The sequence below is a fragment of the Sorex araneus genome, chromosome 4 (assembly GCF_027595985.1).
Source record: "Sorex araneus isolate mSorAra2 chromosome 4, mSorAra2.pri, whole genome shotgun sequence".
NCBI lineage: Eukaryota > Metazoa > Chordata > Mammalia > Eulipotyphla > Soricidae > Sorex > Sorex araneus.
In genome coordinates, this window is record NC_073305.1 from 143,546,052 (window position 1) to 143,562,788 (window position 16,737).

At 39.7% G+C, this 16,737-nt stretch overlaps 1 protein-coding gene across 2 annotated transcripts in view; it reads left to right on the plus strand.

Annotated features, from left to right (window-relative positions):
• Positions 1-16,737, plus strand: part of DCBLD1 (discoidin, CUB and LCCL domain containing 1) — a 71,759-nt gene that overhangs the window by 43,848 nt on the left and 11,174 nt on the right. For both annotated transcript variants that reach the window (XM_055135524.1, XM_055135525.1), the window contains exons 5-9: positions 3,026-3,098; positions 9,601-9,734; positions 14,990-15,030; positions 15,753-15,968; positions 16,303-16,424. In XM_055135524.1, the coding sequence (XP_054991499.1) occupies positions 3,026-3,098; positions 9,601-9,734; positions 14,990-15,030; positions 15,753-15,968; positions 16,303-16,424 (586 nt within the window). The remainder of the gene's footprint in view (positions 1-3,025; positions 3,099-9,600; positions 9,735-14,989; positions 15,031-15,752; positions 15,969-16,302; positions 16,425-16,737) is intronic.

Consider the following 16,737-nt stretch of genomic DNA (forward strand, 5'->3'; position numbering starts at 1 on the left):
GAAACAGAAAGCTATAAAAGTCAGATAAATTTTGTGACTCATGAAGTGGCAAGATATAATTAATTCATTTGAGGATAGTATTGACTGAGTTAATAAATGCATTTAATTTTTTTTTTTTTTTTTTTTTTTTTTTTTTTTTTTTGCTTTTTGGGTCACACCCAGCGATGCTCAGGGGTTACTCCTGGTTTTGCACTCAGGAATTACTCCTGGCAGTGCTTGGGGGACCATATGGGATGCCGGGGATTGAACCCGGGTCGGCCGCGTGCAAGGCAAACGCCCTACCCGCTGTGCTATCGCTCCGGCCCCCGCATTTAATTTTTATGTACTTAATTTATTCTGTTCATAATAAGGAGCGATATAGCACAGTGGTTGGGTGTTCGCCTTTCACGCAGCCGACCCGAGTTTGATTCCTCCACCCCTCTCGGAGAGCCCAGCAAGCTACCGAGAGTATGGAGCCCTCGAGCCAGAGCCTGGAAAGCTACTCGTGCCTATTGGATATGCCAAAAACAGTAACAATAAGTCTCAATGAGAGATGTTACTGGTGCCCGCTCAGACAAATTGATGAGCAACGGGATGACAGTGACAGTGACATGTTTTATATACCAAAATATTGCTTTTGATTATGAAATGCAAATTTCACTTGGGCTCTTACATGTATCCTTGACACCATTTATTTTTCAAAAAATAAAAAAATTCTGAATTACATCTGACTGAAAGGGTTAAGATAAGGAACTATAAAGCTATGGTAGAGTCCCTGTTATTTCTACTTAATATTTTCATTATTAATGCAGTGATCATTGGAATAAATTATGAAACACTTACTGGATAGTTCTTGTAATCGGGTTATATGTCTCATTTGCTCAGTTAGCAAGAGGAAGCTGAAAGAAAATTAAATAAAAGTAATTTCTATATTGGAATCTTTTTGGATCAGTACATTCTTTTTAAACTGAGTAAACATAATTGTACTATAGTATATATATATATACACACATAAATATATAAACAAGGACATGTGGCGTTCGACTTAAAGGTTGTTGATGTTCTTAGAATATTTCTTTTTGTACATTTTAATAGCTGTATAGCTATTCTGCTTAGCCTATTCATGTAGACATGATATATGAAGAAACAACAGATGAGAAAAGGCAATTTAAGGAGAACTAAATGCAATATTCAAGGTAGCTTAGGCAGTATCTGAGTCTAAGATATCCCACTCAAAGCCTCTGCCACCATACTTTATGCTATGGCATGTTTCTATGAAATTGTTTTGTTTTTGTTTTGCTTTTTTATAAAATTTTGGTTTTCAGACCATACCAAGCAGCACTGTGGAGTTATTCCTGACATTGCACTCAGGAATCACTCCTAGTGGTCTCAGGGGCCCATATGTTGTGCTGGGAATCAAGCTCCAATTGGCCTTGTTTGAGGCAGTTGCCCTACTCACTCTGCTCTCTCTGGCCCCTGTGTTGGCTTGGGGACCACACCTGGGAGTGCTCAGGATTACTCCTGGCTCTATGCTCAGGGCTCACTCCCAGACCACAGGGGTTACCAGGGATCGAACTCTGGTCAGTCACATATAAGACAAGCTCCTTTCTATTATTTAAATTTTTTCAGCATGAAATATATTATTTGAGATATATATCAGTATATTGATATATTAGTCAGATGAAAGTAATCCTTTTACTCTATATGTATATATACAATCAAAATGGATTGTTTATATTATAATTTAATTTCATTATACCTCAATATACTTGTCTATATATACACACATAAGTAATTTATAACAATTTAGATAATTACTATCCAATACATTATATGGATATATATCCAAACATATGGATATATATCTAAATATATGGATATATGTTGGATATCTGTATAGAGATTTGGATACAGATTTATATGGATATCACACACTAAAACTATGGTTAGTCCAAGTTGAAATGGATCTAAGTATAAATCATACTACAGATTTAGAAGATAATTTTGAAAAACTAGAAATATTTTATTGACAATTTTTACTGTTCATTGCATGTGGAGTTGATAAAATTAGGAAATAATGGGTTAAATAGTTGACTAAATAAAATATATTATTAATATTAAATTTGTCTGTTTCTTTTTATATTTTCATTATTAGAATATTTCATTTTATACCTTTATGACTTCCATTATGTTTTTATTGGACTAGTGCTAGAAGTTTAATTCAAGATATAATAGAGGAAAATAGCAAAGAGTGGAAGTTCTTCAAAATCCTCTCCCAGAAAGAAGAGATAACTCCTTTATCTTTTTTTCTTTTCTTTTTTTATTTTGTTTTGTTTTTTAGTTTTAGGCCACACTTGGCCATGGTGCTCAGGGCTTACTCCTGATTCTACACTCAGGGATCATTCCTGGCAGTGCTCAGGAGACCATATGGGGTGCCGGGAATCAAACCCGGGTTGGCCGCATGCAAGGCTGTGCTATTGTTTGTATATCTCTCCATCCCCCTTATCTTTCTTTATCCATAAAAAACATAGGCTGTGGACTGGGGAGGTAGTTCAATGGGCTGAGCACATGTTTTGCATACAGAAGGCCTGGGTTGAGATTAGTGCGCGCACGAGCGCGCGCGCACACACACACACACACACACACACACACACACACATATCTGATTATACTAGCCCTGTCAGTAACAGTATTGTAAATAACAGTGACTCTTAAAAAGTCATGTTTTTTAAATAGTGTTTAGAAACCTTTTTTCTGAAAGGCATTTTTTTTGATATCTTGGGATCAATTAAGATACAGTAAGGAAGATTCACTTGTTTAGTAGAGATTTTTCTTGAATCATATAAAAAAATAAGTTATTGTATAAAGCTTTCATTCAGATTGACATTTTAAATTTTAAATTAATCTGTGTCTTCACAGATCAGGTTTCTGGTTTCTCATTAAAGCAAGATATCCCTTCCATTTCTATGTAGGAGAGAAAATACTCCTAAGTATAAGTTAATACTCTCTAAAAATAATTTAATAAAATAAAAATTTTCTTTTCCAGCAAATTTTGTCCAGCTGGTTGTAGAGACATAGAAGGAGACATCTCTGGGAATGTGGTAGACGGATATAGAGATGTAAGTATGGCCCCAAATATGGTCCCCTGAGCGTAGTCAGAATGATCCCTGAGCACAGCACCAGGAGTAATACCTGAGCACAGCCTGATGCATCCCAAAAGCCAAATAAAGAAAGCAGAAAAAAATATCAAGGCCAGGGAGATAGTACAATGGATAAAACGCTTCTCTTGTCTGCAGCCAACCCAGGTTAGATCACCAGGACCACATATAATTCCATAAACCCCACCAGGAGTGCAGAGCCTGGAGTATGTCCTGAGTATGGTCAGGTATAGTCCAATCTCCTCCCTCCTCTCCCCTCCCCCACACACAGATGCGATTTAAGATTTTAGTAATTGAAGGTAATTTTTGTGAAAGGAAAATTAAAATTTGTTCTGCAGAAACTCATAAGACAAAGGGCAAATGTGATATAAAACTGAGGCCAGAGAGGGTAAATGTGCATGTTTTGCATGTGACCTACCTCAGTTCCACCCCTAAGACCACGTGGTCCCTGAGCATCACTGAATGCAGCACTGTAAGCCTGAGCAGTATTACATCCTCAGGAGTTTGCATTGAACCACTAACCTGGTTCACCAAGAACTGCCTTAAGGAGCCTCTGGGCTTCCTGAAGCTAAACAGATAAACTTGGGAGACCCAAGTAAATAAACAAACCAAAGATATAAAACTGTAGCTAGATATGTGATTCTCTTTTCTGGGAATAAACAAATTAAGTAAGTGTAAAAACCAAGGTTATTTATGCATTCATTCTTACTCAGCATTTTCAGTTATGCATATAATTCTGTAAATGAAATGGTAGGCAGCACCCCTCTCAACATGAAATCTTGTAAATTTCATCTATTTTTATGAAGTTACCCTTTCTGTTATCATTTATTTCATTACTATAATGCTTTGGTTCCATGAAATAGAGCCAAGGACATCATAATATTGTAACTTTGCATCGGAGCCATATCCTTGATATTATTATTGCCCCTCTTCTTTGCAGTCCAACTTCATTATGTCTAATGAAATTCTCTTGATTCATTGTTCTCAGAGGAGAACAAATTTATACTCAGAAGTTACACTTCTAAGTATATTGCATGTTCCAGGAATACAATTTTCTTTTTTCACAATTTACCCATTTCTAGCCAGGAAATTTCATACCTGATTTTCAAAAATTTACATTACAAGAGCCAGAGAGACAGCATAGAGGTTTAGATGCTTGTTTTGCGCATGGCCATTTGCAGGTCAGTTCTTTGCACCACATATGGTCCATCCATACCAAGCACTGCCAGTTGTGATTATTATATAACACAGGTGTGGACAACCCCCCCCCCCGCCTCAAAAAAAATTACATTGCTGTTTAAAATGAGTTTTCAGTTCATGGGAATTTGTTGGCATTGTTTGAAACGTGAAATATGTATAGGACAGTCTAAGAATTATTTTATGGGGAAAACACATGATCTAGGGGAAATCTGACTTCAGTTTTTGCTTTCAGCACATCCCGATCCAAAGCAATAATTTCCGTTACTTTTGTGTCCTTTTTTTGTTTATTGTCTTTTGGGTGGGGGGAATATCGGGCCATATCTGTCAGTGCTCAGGGCCCTTTTCTGCTTTGTACACTGAAGTCACTCCTACATATGCTTGGGAATATGCTATGCCAGGGACCAAACAAGGGCTGGCCACGCTCAAGACAAACACATTACCCCTATAGCATCGCAGTAGCCCCTGGTAGATTATCCTTATATACAAGATTGACAGAATATTCATATGGCCTATAAAATGTTTGAATCTTAGATGACTTACACTGCCTCAGTTATTCCTAAATGACCAGGAAATTAATAGTTATTTTCCCCTTAGGAAGAGGAAGCCTTTCTGTTTTTTGTTTGGGTAGGTTTTTTTCCCATCATTTTCTGGTTCTGTATAAGAAACTTAAGAATTATGTACAATAAGAGAAGTGGCAAGGGCTGGAGCGACAGCACAGCAGGTAGGGCATTTGCCTTGCATGCGGCCAACCCAGGTTTGATTCCCAGCATCCCATATGGTCCCCTGAGGACTGCCAGGAGTAATTTCTGAGTGCATGAGCCAGGAGTAACCCCTATGCATGCCGGGTGTGACCCAAAAAAAAGCAAAAAAATAAAAAGTGGCAAGTGCCTCCTCCTGACAACTGTCTTGCATTCTAAATAGTAAATGGTTTCCTGGGTGATAGATTTGAGTACCTGATAAGCAAGTGCTAGCAAACAGCTTTCCTATTTGACTTACTGTTTTTATATGATTAGCCCTTGGAAAGGATTTTTGGGGGGCTGGAGAGATAGGACCTGGGTTAAGTCTTGTCTATGGCTGACCCTGGTTTGATCCTCAGCACCGCATATTGTCTCCTTGCACTGCATATTGTCCCCCAGAGCACAGAAATTATTTTATGTCGAAGTTAGATAACTTACATTTTGGAACTAATCTCTTCAAAAAGTCTGTTAGGACCTTTTTATAGATTAACTTTTTGTTATTGTACATATAAGTTGGAAACATTAAAGCAATATTAATTTGCTGTTTCTGACACATTTATCATCTCTCATGTTTTGTGCATCAGAACTTTGACTATGGCTCATCTGAGTTAATTTCCTCAAGATTCTCACCAGAGTATATTCCTGACGTCAGCGAGGGATGCGGTCTCATCTGAGCCTTAACTGGGGGTGGATTTATTTTCACTTCATAGGATCTTGGCAGCATACAACCAAAATCATCTGGCAGCGGCCTCAGTTTTATCCTAGATTTGGACTGGTTGCTGTCCTCAGCTCCTTGCCATATGGAACTTCTAGCGCCACTCCTTGCTTCTTCAAAGTCAGTGACGGAGAGTGTCCTGACAAAGAGACTCTCCTAGAAAGGCAGCTTGTAATCTAATGTTATCAGAGAGGTGTCCTGTTACCTTTGCCGTGTTAGTCAGAAGAAAAGTCAGCTCCTACTCCTGCCCAAAAAGATTATGGAATGGCAATACCAGGAGACTGAAGCCACGAGAGTTGGAATCTGCCTCCCATGATATCTTCCCCTTGGGAAATGTGTTTGGTTATAGCTAATCTTTTCTGGAAGGGTAAACCAAAACCAAACCAAAACACTTTCCATGTTCTGTAGGTCAGGATGACAGATTCCTTGAGACAAGTAACTAGGGATGCTGTTAACAGACAAGCAAAAAAAAAAAAAACAACCAAAAAATGCTGTCTTATAAAATCAATGGATGAAGCTTATAGGGAGACCAATTTTAGCTCCATATAAGAAGTATTTGAGCAGTGCAATAATGGTAAAGAATGTTTCAAGGAAGAGTGAGATTCTTGTCACTGACGTGCCATTTATTGGAGGTGGCCTCCATACATGTGGACCATTACTGTGGGGAAAGAAATGCTGTCTGGAGGTATCAGGGGAGAACTTGATAGGGTTCTTTTTATGCTTTCCATGCTTCTTCCATAGAGCAGGCTTCTTGTTAGGATCTGTCTCATCTGGAAGCCAGAAATAAGTTATCAGAACAGTTTTACTCTTGTTCCCTCTGTGAAGCCTGCAGACCATTGCTTTTAAGTAAAAGATACCACTTAAACTCTTTGCGGATAATTCTGTATTATTTCAAAATATCCAAGAAGTACACAGACATGAAAAACAATATATAGTATGTGCTTCCATTCTAGAAGACAGAAACCAATCCCACTGTGAAACTTGCAAAAAGCCAGAGAGACACACATGATGTTATTGTCTGACCCTGAGTAGCAGCAATATGGAGGACTTTACAATTTTTTTTGCATTTTTTAACATTTCATTTTTGTTCAGGGCCACACCTGGCTGTGCTCAGGGATCATGTCTGCTTGTGCTCAGGGGACCAGAGTTGGTGCTGTTACTCAAATCACATGCAATTACAGTGTCTTAATCTTTACACTCTCTAGCACCAAAGTATGAATTTTATACCACTATTCAACAGGGAGTTTTTCTTTTGCTGGAGCTATACTAGGCAGTGACCTGGGACTGCTTCCCAGTGGTACTGGGGATCATGCGGTGCTGGGAATTGAACCCAGGGCACCATCTCCCTGGACCTAAAAGGGACTTTTTAATAATCAGGTTGTATACAAATAAATATTAAAACTAGATGCCAAGAAAGGCCAAACTGAAGCACAATCAATTTTATTTAATTTGGTTAAGGTAGAGATCATTTAAAAAAAAAAATTTTTTTTTAAAGAATTAACTGAGGAAGGCCCAGAAAGATAGAGGTTAAGGCACTTGCTTGAATGTTGCTGCATTTGTTCCCAGTAACACCTAGAGTCCTTTGAGCACTGCCAGGCATTACCTCTGAACACAGAGCCAGATATGGCCCCTGAGTACCCCGGGTGTGCCCCAAGGAAGGAAGGATGGAAGAATAGATGGATGGATTCTGGAAATGGCCAATGATTATATGATATCCAGTGTGGTGGTTGTTCTTTGGATATATATCCTATGGCCTGTTTTTAAATTTTGTTATTTTGTTTTGGTGTCATACCCAGCAGTATCTAGAGCTTACTCCTGGCTCCGTGCTCAGGGATCACTCTTGGCTCTGCTCAGGGATCAATCCTGGTGGGCCTCAGGGGACCACAGGTGGTGCTGAGTTGACCATCTGTAAGGCAAACACTCTACCTTCTGTAATATCTCTCTGGACCTGTTTTTAATATTACAAAAAAAAATGTGAGCAACAATTAAATACCTTAAATAGAGTATGTACCATTGGGTCCATACTCTGACTGACAATCAGATCACCGCATCAATTTGCTTTGCATGTGGAGCTGAGAGTCTTGGGTCTGCTTGGATCCTACAATAGGTACTTAAGATGCCCTTAAAGTCACAAGATGACATTATTAGAAAAGACACAGGTTATCATCCAGTCCAGTCTTTGCATAGTATAGATGATGAATTTGGGATGCTGGGTTCAGAACCATTGGAATGGCATAAGAATACCCAGTGAAGTTCGAGGCTTAGCCAGATGACAAGCTAAAATCACTAAATTTAAGTCCAGAACTCAGCCCATGACTACCGGCTCCTTCATTTTGTACCCCAGAAATTCTAATAGGGTCCTTTATTTTTCTCTTCCAATTCTTTTCTTTGCTCTTTTTCTCCAGATTGTCGCATCTTGTAGTCCAGCATTCTCACATTTCTTCTCTGTCATGATATCCTCCTCTTTTTTATGACTATAATTGCAGTTATCACACAACTGACTCCTTTTGCCAAATCAAATTTGGGAAATTTGAACTCTCTAAACTGATCACAGAATTCTCCATTTCATTGTAGTTAGGTTAATTATAAAACATGGTCTAGCTCATTTGTGCTCCTTCTAGTGTAACTTCAAGAGAATTTTCCATGGTAATTAAGATAAACAACATTGTCATAAACACAAAGAGAAATGCACCAAGGCCAAATATCAAGACACACGATTTCATGGCTTACTTTTCTCTTTTGGGGCATTTGTGGAGAAGTGGGGGCATGGTTTTCGCTTACTAAGGAAGTTATCCTTCCCAGCTTCTCTGTGCCCCGCTAGCGTCTGGTTCCCCGGCCTACATAGTCCTTCATTCGTTGCGATTGCAAAGCTCTGGCTCCCCATGCAAAGGTTGAGTCCTTTTCCTGGTCTCACTCCCCAAAGCTCAGTTTGAGTCAGAGCCAGTCTGTTCTACCACTCAGCTTGTCAACCCAGGGTTTGTCACACGTTGCCTTGTTTTTGATGCCTTATAAATGTCCAAATTAATTGTAGCCTGAAGTCATGATGGAAGTTTCACCATTTCCAGTGAGAACTAGAATGTCTACTTGGTCAAGCAAAGGATCAGTTACCTAGTTCCACTTAACATTCTTCCTCAAAACTGACGGGCTAAAAGTAGCCCCTCATTCTATTTGCTGATGTGTTTGTGGGACAACAGTTTGGGTAGATGGGTTAAATACTGCTTTCCTAAAACTGAGACTATCCCTGGAGGCATGTGGCACATAGGGTGGGGCATGTGTGTGTGTGGGGGGGGGGGTGGGGAGGGTTGGTGGCATATCTAGGGGGCCTCCTCACAGACACTGGTATGTTATCCCAACAGAATAGTTACACAGCCCAGTTCAGAGTTGGGGGCGCACAGTCAGGAGTTGTTATTTCAGTTCCAGGGGGTCACGACTATTGTAAATGTCCTACTTAGTCAGCATAGACAAGGGAACTCTGATGTCATTTTGAGATAGTTGTACTACGACTTTTCTCCTTCTCCATGTGATGTAAGTGTACAATATTAACAATGTCATGCGTCAAATAGAGATCTTGATCTTAAGTAACAACAAATGGAAAACTTTTTATTTTTCAGTAAGAATCAGACCCGGTACTGCAAAGGGGCCACAAGGGCCACACCCAGAAGTGCTCAGGAGCCCAATGGGGGCCGAGGGGCCTTACACCTGCTTAGCCTTTGCTATACCATCTCGTGAGCTAGCTCTCCAGCCCCCAAACTCTGTTTCAGATTGTTCTTAAGTATAGTACACTAGGGATGATGATATTGCTGTGTTTCAGACCTCATTGTTATGCAAAGCTGCCATCCATGCAGGAATAATTGCGGATGAACTGGGTGGTCAGATCAGCGTGCTTCAGCGCAAAGGGATAAGTCGATACGAAGGAATCCTGGCCAATGGGGTGCTGTCAAGGGAGTAAGTACTTTGCTTTTTGTTTTGAGTGGAAAGTCACCCCAGAGGCATAATTAATCAGTTCACAGTTGTGAAAGAACAGCAAGCCTGTGATACCAAGGGCTTTTCAACTGGGAAAACTATGAGTGAGTACTTAGAGCAGCATTTATGGTCTCTGTGCAGAAGATAAATATAGCAATTAAAGGGGAAGACTCACCGAGGGGGTCTCTGGGAGATAGCTTGAGGGGCTGGAATGGATGCACCAAACCGTCTGGGCTGAACATTGCTGGGCAGGACCCACTGCCCACCAAACACACACATACAAACACACACACACACACACACACACACACACACACATATGCACATAATTAAAATAGCATGCAAGGCAAAGGAGGAATTTTACTCTCAGGTGCTTTAGTAAGAGATAATAATGACTTACTCTTTTGTCTTTCCAGCTTCAGTGATTTCCCGCGTCTCCGTTATGACCAAAGATTCTATAGGAGATAGGGAACCAAAATAAATCTATATAGAACCAGCAAATCTCCAGAAGAACCCAAGAGACAGTTTTTGACTACTAGTGGGCAAGTGAAAAATACATATAAATGGCTTTATCAAATTGCTTTTTTAGCTTCATAGCAAAAAAAAAAATATTTATTATTGTTTTAATCTTAGCTTTGATACTGTCAGGGTTTCTCAGCTTCTAGTGTCAAAAACTTAAGTGCTTAGAACTAAACATAGGCTTGCCTTGAAGTTCAGATGTAGATAGATAGATAGATAGATAGATAAACAGATATATGTATATAAACAGGAGGGTTAGATGGACCAGAGGGAGGCTCCCTTAGAGGGAAGGAAATGGACTCCTTAGGCCCTTGAGTTTGTCCCTTGCTCATTTCTGTTGGTAAATGTTTTATCCTGTTGCAACTTAGTTTATTATTTGTTGTTGTTAATTGCCTCATGATCCTTAGTCCCTGGCATAGGCTTTAGGAATTCAAGGCAGGAAAAAAATAGGTCAGGACCTATATCTCCTACCACTCCGTAGTCTCTCACTAGATCTCCCTCTGCCATCCACATTTTGCCTTGGTCCCCTCTTATATGCAAAAATATTGCATTTTACTGTTTTATTTTTGCAGTAGTTTGTAGGTCATGTTATGTGGTAAAAACATACACACACAACACACACACATACACACACAGTGGTGGATGGAGAGGTTTCCAAGATAGTTAACATAGTTATTTAGTGAACTTGTTGTTTTGAGAAAGTTCAGCAGTCCTTTCTTTACTCCCCTTCTGCTTTTTATAGTTAAATGAATCACAGTTTTAACAATGTTGTGCAAGTAGTGGATCTAAGTATTGTGGATTTTGTGAATCCAAGTATTGTGTATCCTGAGCACAAATCACATATTTAAATTCCAAATAATTTCAACTAAAATTACAGTTTATAAACTCACAAGTAAATCGTCGACTGAAAACCCTCTTTGGGAGTAGGGTTGTTGACCGAAGTTCATAGAAGTGGGCATTTGAAAGAGGCTGGGTTAGGTCCCCTTCGTGGAGAAGTTGAGTCTTGAGTTTGATGGAAGGCAGAAGCCGGCCACCGGGAGACCCTGGAGAGTAGTGTTAGGCCCCAGGAGGGATAGGAGAGGGGGAGTGTGGTGAACCCTGGCCCTGGTACTGGCTGGGTGGGGCGCCCACTGGCAATTCCAAGTTTAGGGATGCAGGTGGGATTAAACCAGAGGAGGGTGTTCTGGTTCAGCCTTCACAAGCAATTCGAGCAATGTAAGCCATGCTGTTTCTAAGCTTGAAAGGCGCTCAGCCACCCCGGACGGGCCCAGGCAGGCAGTGTGCAGGCTCACCTCCCGTTGCTACGACCTCCCCGATGACTTCGCCTCCAGAGGTGGTGTTTAGCCATGAGAGGGCCCAGAGTTCCTCTCCTGTTATCTGAATATTCAAAGACAAATTAGTCTCAAATCTGTACCAAAGTATAAGATCTAAAACCATTGTAGCAGGGTGTTTTTAAGAAATTTAAATCCCCACTCAAGGAAACAACATGCCCACCTAACATAAATAATACATAGTGTGTGTACATAGATATTATATGTATCTACATGTTTCATGATGTTTTTGCTTCCAACTCTTTGGAATATTTAATTTTGGAACTCAGTTTTTAGTAAAAATGCTTATGTTCAAGCAAGCTCTGTCTGCTTGAACTTGACTTTTCAGAGTTTCTTTCTGTGTCTTTTGTGTATGATTTCTTCTACTAGGGTCTGTTTCTGGAAGCTATCGGATTGTGGTCTGGACCATTGGGTGCTGCTGACTCCTATAGGAATAAAGAAATAACCTTTGCATTTCATTTATATATATCTTTTCTTTAGTCTCTTGCATATGATTGGACATACTTGGATGCTTTATTTTACTTTCAAAGAGAAGTTATTTTTTTATTGAATAAATTTTTATTGTACTCACAATCACTTCCACTACATCAAACTGGGCTTTGTATATTTGAAATCACTACAAAGTAAATAAAAAATTAAACTTTGATGCAACAAAAAAAGAGGGTAGAAATCTAAAACCGTTAATGAATTTTTAAAAGCTTTGCTCCACATGCCATTTAGTTTGAACAAATTGTTCCAATTTTTGTGTTGGTGGGAGTAGTCGGAAAGTCCAAAATTACATCAAGGGTTCCTTCTGTAAATTTGTGCTGACTTTTTGAACTGGAAAAAAAAAAAAAGAGTAAACTGTATGCTCATACCGTCTGTTCTACTCATTTGGAGTCCCAATTCTTCAGGGAGCAGTTGTTTTTATCTCTGCTGTTTTGCTTTAGGGAACCACTGGACACTCGGTCATTGAACTCCTATTCCCACACATGATTGTTTGGTGTTCAGGAAAAAACACAGAAGGAAGCAGTACAGCTGAGGAGGAAGGAGTCCCTAAAGTAAATATCCAAGGTTCTTTGGAAGTCATCCTGGGTCAGGGCACTTCCTTGATTTGAGGAGCCCAGAATGGAATCAGGAAGCGGGTCTGACCTCATACAGAGGATGATAGCTTGAGCCACCAGCCAGGAAGGCTTCTCTTTCTGTTTACATCAGTCTATTTTTGATTGCTTCTATTCACTTCTGGGAAGACTGGCAGTTCCGCTTATCTGATTGAATACAGTCACCCGAAAGTGCAAATGTCTTGAGGTGATTCCCCCATTAACTTCTCAGGGCATGGGAGGGAGGTGGAGGGGTCACACCTGACAGTGCGGAGGGGCTACTCCTGGTTCTGTGTTCAGGAGTCATTCCAGGCAGTGCTCAAGGAACCATATGCGGTGCCAGGGACCAAATGAAACAGTTTTGTTTTGAACAGAGGGTTACCGGTAGACTTCTCTTTGGTTGTCTGTCTAATGAGCTTAATAGACAAAAAGGAAAACATACTCCAGATGACAGTGCAGGAAGGCCAGGCTCAGGTCAGGTAGAACCAGAGCACCCCAAGCATTTTCTCAGGATTCACTCCAGATGCTCTTCTGCCCAGCTTCCTGTTTTCAGCCACAAGAGAAAACTAAAAGTTTCTGTTCCATAACAGTGGAGGCAAGCTTTGACCCCCAGAATTGCTGCAGAATTGATTTGACTTATTTAGGGCAAATGTCAAGTATAATAGCAAAGAACTAAATGAGTCAAAGAGAGGCTCTAAACACATCTTAATTAAAATTAATTATGAGTAACAACCATGTGCACCTTTTCTTAAGAGTCAGGACAGCTGGATCCTCGTCACAGCATTGGCACTAAATTTGGGCAACTCCCGAGACCCAAAACTTGTCTAAAGTTTCTCAAATGAAAAATGCTTGGTGCCTGTACTGTTTTTATCACTGAGATATTTAAACGGCATCTTGAGGTGGCTATAGAGTTTTTCCTGAGAGTAATAAACAAACTGAAACACAAAAATATATTTTATATTACCTGTCACTTAAAAAAAAAAACTTGAGGGCCAGAGAGTAGTAGAACAGGAAATTACCTTGCACTTGGCCAACGTGGCAAGTTTTAATTCCCAGCATCCTATCTGGTACCCTGAGCCCTGAGTGCAGAACAGGAGTAAGCCCTGAACATCACAGCGTCTGACCCAGAACCATATAATAATAGCAGTAGTAATAATAATAATATAACTTTGGTGGGAAAGTGCTTATACTCTTGTTTGAAGTACTTTGGGAGCTATTTGTTAATTTTGAAGTTCAGTACTCTATTCATTATTGCCACTATAATCCAGAGTTAAACATTTGAAATAATGAACAGTATTTGATAAAATAACTCACCGCAGCAGTGACCTCTACATCTGTTCTGTGTCTTTGTTATCCAATATAGTAAATCCTATGCACATAAGATTAATCTCGGTGATTCCAGGTTTTCATTTATTCTACATCATTTTGCAGCATTACACTGGAAAGGAACATTTTAAAGGTTAAATATGCCCTTAGATCTTAGTAATCTGTTCTGCACCAAAGGAGACAATTGGAGAGCAAGGACGATTTAGTAAATTCACTTAGGAGAGTAATACAAGAACGTCAGGCCCCAGGAGCTAGAGGTTCAGTACCTGATGAACAGTAGTAGGACTGTCCTCTAGCGAGGGCTCAGTTTAGACGAACTCAGTGAGAGGCTCTGAGGTTCCTCCAGCTCTACCTCACTGTCTAGAAACAGGAGTTCTTCGTGGCTTCACTGCTGCAGTAATTAAGGGTCTGATTAGACGAGCCTGGGCTGAGACTGTCTGGAGCAGCACTGCTGGGGCAGGACAAAAGATCCTGCTTCCGAGGGCAGTCTCTGGAGAAGGCAGCTGGCAAATGACCTGTCAGTGTTTTCTAAAAGTGGTCAGGCTAAGAAGCCTCCGTGGTCCTTGATTGTTGACAAGTGGGATGCCTTAAGAGGAACATAGAAGCAGGAGGAATGAGTGCTCAGGGTCCGTTCTGCCTCCATCACCACCCTGTGTGAATTGAGAGGGGGTTCAGGTTGCTCCTGAGACTGTATTGGTGCACAGTCCTTCCCCTAACCAGAAGACATGAATCATGATTCAGAAGCAGATCCTCAGAGTTCTGATCACTGTCATCTCTGAAATGTAGGGACCTTGCTTACCTTTAGTGTGATCAGGTGTGAGCTTTAATAGAGCAACAGTGAAGATAAGACCAGTGGCCTTGGCAGGTCCTCTCAGGATCACATGAGGTGGGGCGCTCCACGAGCCCTATACGTAGTATCAATTCAGTTATTAAGATCCAGTTCACCAACTCACTTCCTTTATCTTTGTGTTTGTTATTTCAGTGGTTCCCTGTCAGACAAGCGATTTCTATTTACCTCCAATGGTAAGGATTCTTTTCCTTATGAAGTTGATATTCTGAAATCCGTAGTGATAGCTTATTCTGCATAGTTTAAAAGTTTTTGTTTTCTTTTTTCCTTCAGAGCATATAGTATCATCTTCAGAGCATACAGTATCAAAATGCTGTGAGTTAAAGTACAAAAGTTTTGCAAACTTTTGCCAAAAAAATGACATAATAAGAAATTGAGATGCTTTTAAAATAAATTCTTTATGTTTGCTTTTAAAAGGAAAAAAACTTTTTAATATTGCAGTTTGATATATGGATATCATGAATAAGCTTACTAAATGTGAATATATAAAACTAAGGTGTTTTTCCACCTTCATTATGGTTTAAACAGTTTTCTCAGAGACCACACAATAACATAGAGTCAGGATTTGCTAGACTCTAAGGACAGACTACAGCCAAAAACTGGGTTTTTGAACACCAAAAGTCAGAGTTTGGGAACATATAGCTGTAATTCCAAAACACTCTAAAAATGACCTTGAATGTTTTCAAAATAATAAAACCATTTACTTAGTCATTATTTTTTATTATTTGGGAAAGAGGCATTTGGGTCATTGAAAAGCTAGTAAGTGGTTGATTTGATATCCAACTGGAAGTTAACTCCATGATTTGAATGATATGGGGGTACTTTATTTAAGTTTTATTTTTATATCTCTGTCGATATTATTTTCTTGTTTCCTTTCACCGACCTGACCCCACCCCAGGTTGCAGTACATCCTTGAGTTTGGAACCTGACAGGCAAATGAGAGCTTCTTCTTCTTGGAAATGGGTGAATGAGATTGAAGAGCCGGTTCAGTGGTCTCCTGGCCAGGCCCAACTTCAGGACCAGGGTCCCTCCTGGGCTTCAGCAGAAAGCAGCCAGAACCCAGAGCAGCAAGAGTGGCTGGAGATCGATTTGGGAGAGAAAAAGAAGATAACAGGTATTCAGATACAGGTGCACCTTCACAAAGCAAAATTAATCTTTCTTGACATTGTTTTCAATGTCAAGAAAGATTAGGGATATGAATTTCCAATATGAATTGGAAATGGATGTTTGAATTAGAGTGATCCCTGAGCACATCTCAAGGATGAAACTATCTTTATGACACATTTTCAGCATGAAAACACTCCTTTTTGATCAGTTTTGAAATGCTAACAAGATAAGTTGGCCTGTTAAATAATTTAAGATTTCAAATGGGGGGTGATAAATCTATAGTTATACTACATATTAAATGTAAGGTATTTTGAAAACTAACATAAATATTATTTTACAAGGAATTAGGACTACAGGATCCACACAGTCAAATTTCAACTTTTATGTTAAGAGTTTTGTGATAAACTTCAAAAACAACTCTAAATGGAGGACCTACAAAGGAATTATAAATAAAGAAGAAAAGGTAAGAGATATTCTGAGGGAGAGAACTAACTAGGAGAATAGGCCTCCGGCTATTTGAAAAGAAATGTTCTGTGTTCAGAAATTAGATCGACAGTCCCACCTTAGTTTGAAAACTTAGTCCATGTTTGCAACATATTGTATCATAATTTTTTATTTCTATATCTTTGGTTTTGAGGCCACACCTGGTTATACTGAGGGCTTACTTCTGGCTTTGTGTTCAGGGATCACTCTTGGTGAACTTGGGGGACCATATGGGGTGCGAGGCAAATGCCTAACCTGCTGTACTATCTCTCCAGCCCCACATCTCTATTAGT